General features: G+C 42.0%; 1 protein-coding gene across 1 annotated transcript; it reads right to left on the bottom strand.

Annotated features, from left to right (window-relative positions):
• Positions 1–314: 314 nt before the first annotated feature.
• LOC113333424 (ATPase WRNIP1-like) lies at positions 315–1058 on the bottom strand (the record flags this gene model as incomplete). The annotated part of the gene is made up of 1 exon (XM_026579909.1): positions 315–1058. A coding segment is annotated over one exon (744 nt), but the record flags the coding sequence as incomplete, so codon positions are not given.
• Between the last annotated feature and the right edge of the window lie 4 nt (positions 1059–1062).

Below are 1062 nucleotides of genomic sequence, written 5' to 3'. Positions count from 1 at the left end.
TTTTTTTTTATCGGCAATCAATTGTATATTTTGTTCATGCTACGGACCGGGATCGTCTGCATGCATTGTTTGGTTGAAGTTATAACATGATTACTGAATGTTAAATGAGTACTTGCGCAAAATCGTTAAATCACTTAACTGGAAAAAAAAAAAAAAGTTAACTTCTGTTAACATGGTTCAGGAGGGGAACTCACAGACTAGTTGAGCAAAATACTGGACCATACACTAGTCAGGTTCACTCTCAATTATGGATTCCAGCAACTGTTTGCATATTCAATTCCAAAGATGATGGCAACGAGATAATGTACAACTGTTCATCTGTTGGACTTAGGATTCAGTCCTGGCCAGTTGAGAAATGTATGACCTTGTAATGATGATGGCAAGTAAGTCTGCAATGAGGAAAATATTGGGTCGTTGGGAGGGTAAATATAGCCCTTACCATACCCGATCTCCTTCATTAGCTTAGTTGGTGCATTTCTCAAATGGAAAGGCACTCCCCCATTCTGCCCTGCTGATTCTTTAACCATCTTCTGCGCAGCTCCTATCGCTTGGCAAACAGCAACAGACTTAGGAGCCAAAGCCAAGTAGGAAACACATTGTGCTAAGATGACGTTGCATTCCGGCATTCCAATAAAATGGCAAGCCTGGTAACAAGCAACAGACTGATTGAGTGCAGTAGGGTCTGCTAATCCAACATCTTCACAAGCAAACCGAATGAGACGTCGAGCAATGTAAAGAGGTTCTTCACCTCCTTCTAACATTCTAGCTAACCAGTATATTGCTGCATTGGCATCACTGCCTCTCATCGATTTATGAAGTGCACTGATAAGATTATAGTGTTCTTCCCCAGCCTTGTCATAAGCAATGTGTTTGCACTGAAAAGCTTCTTTAGCATCATCAACGCAGACAACAGCTCCATCAGATTTCGACTTTGAAACAACAACAGAGGTTTCATTACCTTGATCCCCACGCTTGACAGCCTTTTCTTCATTTCCCCAAAGCCGTGCTGCAGCAATAGTTGCAGAAATTTCCAGAGCATTCAAAGCCACACGGGCATCACCG

The sequence above is a fragment of the Papaver somniferum genome, unplaced genomic scaffold, assembly GCF_003573695.1.
Source record: "Papaver somniferum cultivar HN1 unplaced genomic scaffold, ASM357369v1 unplaced-scaffold_13207, whole genome shotgun sequence".
Taxonomy (NCBI): Eukaryota; Viridiplantae; Streptophyta; class Magnoliopsida; order Ranunculales; family Papaveraceae; genus Papaver; species Papaver somniferum.
This window is presented reverse-complemented; position numbering and strand designations above follow the sequence as displayed.